We start from the raw sequence: 1644 nt of genomic DNA on the forward strand, positions 1-1644 counted from the left end.
ACTTCTAAGGTTATTCTTTTCAGGTTAATTGATCAAAATTTGCCTTAACATAAAATAGTTGTAGCGTATCCTTTTATTATATGTGTTACGCGACATGCTACACGCGACACGTCTTTCTATCGTGCTCTTTCCGAGCGGTCACTCGCTCGGTCATTCGAAAATACAAGCTGACGTGTGCACTGCTCTGGCTCCTACAAATGGTGACCCCGGCAAGCAAAGTAAGTGCAAGGTAAAACCACAACACATTGCTAGGTTGTAGGCTAGCTTATGTTCAACGCACTTAACTTAATTCTATGATGGACGAAGAAAATGTCGCAGCCGTTGCTGTTAAAATTCCGCCATTCTGGCCACAAGACGCCGAACTATGGTTTTTACAAGTAGAAGCACAATTCAGTGTGAAAGGCGTGACACTATCGAAAACAAAGTACCATCATGTGGTAGCAGCAGTGTCACCCGAAATCGCCGCCGTTGTGCGGGACATTATAAAAAACCCAGATGACGCGGATCCTTACGCGCAGTTAAAATGTGCACTCATCAGCAGGGTTTCGATGACCAAGCATCAACGCTTACAGAAACTTCTTCGACATGAAGACCTGGGCGATCGCAAGCCTTCAGAAATGTTGCGAGAAATGCAACATCTTATGGGCGAAGAAGATTCGAAAAATTTGCTTCGCGAACTTTTTCTTCAACGATTACCAGGCAATTTGCGAGTAGTTTTGGCCACACTTGATCTGGAATTATCAGCTTTGGCGCAGAAAGCTGACAACATGATTGACCTGATGGACACGTCACCCATTTTGGCCCAAGTCAATCAACTGCAAAAAGAAATTGCAATTCTGAAGCGCAATACGCCGCAAACAAGAAACCTGCACGACGCTCGACTGTGCTGGTACCACAGGCGATTCGGTCCTAAAGCACAAAAGTGCGTTTCTCCCTGCGAGTACAAGGGAAACGCCTCAACCAGCCACTAATGGCGGCTAGTGCCGCTGGTTGTTCTCGCCGCCTTCTTCACGTTAATGACCGCACCACTGGACAAAGGTACCTCGTGGACTCGGTGCTGCGATTAGTGTTGTTCCTGCCACAAGAATGGATCGCAACAGTTGTAAAAGAAAGCTGGAACTCGTTGCAGCAAACGGAAGCACCATCGCAACATTTGGTACGCGGTCGATCAACCTAGACATCGGGCTCAGCAAAAAGTATGTATGGTCTTTTATTATAGCCGAAGTCACGCAACCGATTCTCGGCGCAGATTTTTTTCGACATAACGGAATACTAATCGACCTTGGTAAAAATCGACTTATCGATGCTAAAACATTTAACTGTGTTTCCGCTGGTGTTTCCCGCTCATCTTCTTTTGGTTTGGTAGCATTAACCCATGCCCCAAATGAATTTGGAACACTGTTTAAAGAGTTTCCTTCTATTCAAAGCGCGGTTTACAATGACGTTTCTTTGAAACACAATATTAAGCATCACATCGTAACTAATGGTCCCCCAGTACATACAAAGGCACGTCGACTCTCTCCTGAAAAGATGAAAATCGCTAAAGCGGAATTCCAAAACCTTCTAGACTTAGGAATCGTGCGCCGTTCGTCTAGTACATGGGCTTCGCCTTTGCACATGGTTTGCAAAAAGTCCGGCAAATGG

The 1644-nt window shown here is 45.4% G+C and overlaps 1 protein-coding gene across 1 annotated transcript; it reads left to right on the forward strand.

The window, feature by feature from the left end:
• Window positions 1-296: 296 nt before the first annotated feature.
• LOC146148548 (uncharacterized) lies at window positions 297-971 on the forward strand. Its single transcript, XM_083388066.1, has one exon. The coding sequence runs from the start codon at window positions 297-299 to the stop codon at window positions 969-971; it is 675 nt and encodes a 224-aa protein (XP_083244192.1).
• The last annotated feature ends 673 nt before the right edge of the window (window positions 972-1644 follow it).

This window comes from Ascidiella aspersa, chromosome 4 (assembly GCF_963924565.1).
Source record: "Ascidiella aspersa chromosome 4, kaAscAspe10.2, whole genome shotgun sequence".
Lineage (NCBI taxonomy): Eukaryota > Metazoa > Chordata > Ascidiacea > Phlebobranchia > Ascidiidae > Ascidiella > Ascidiella aspersa.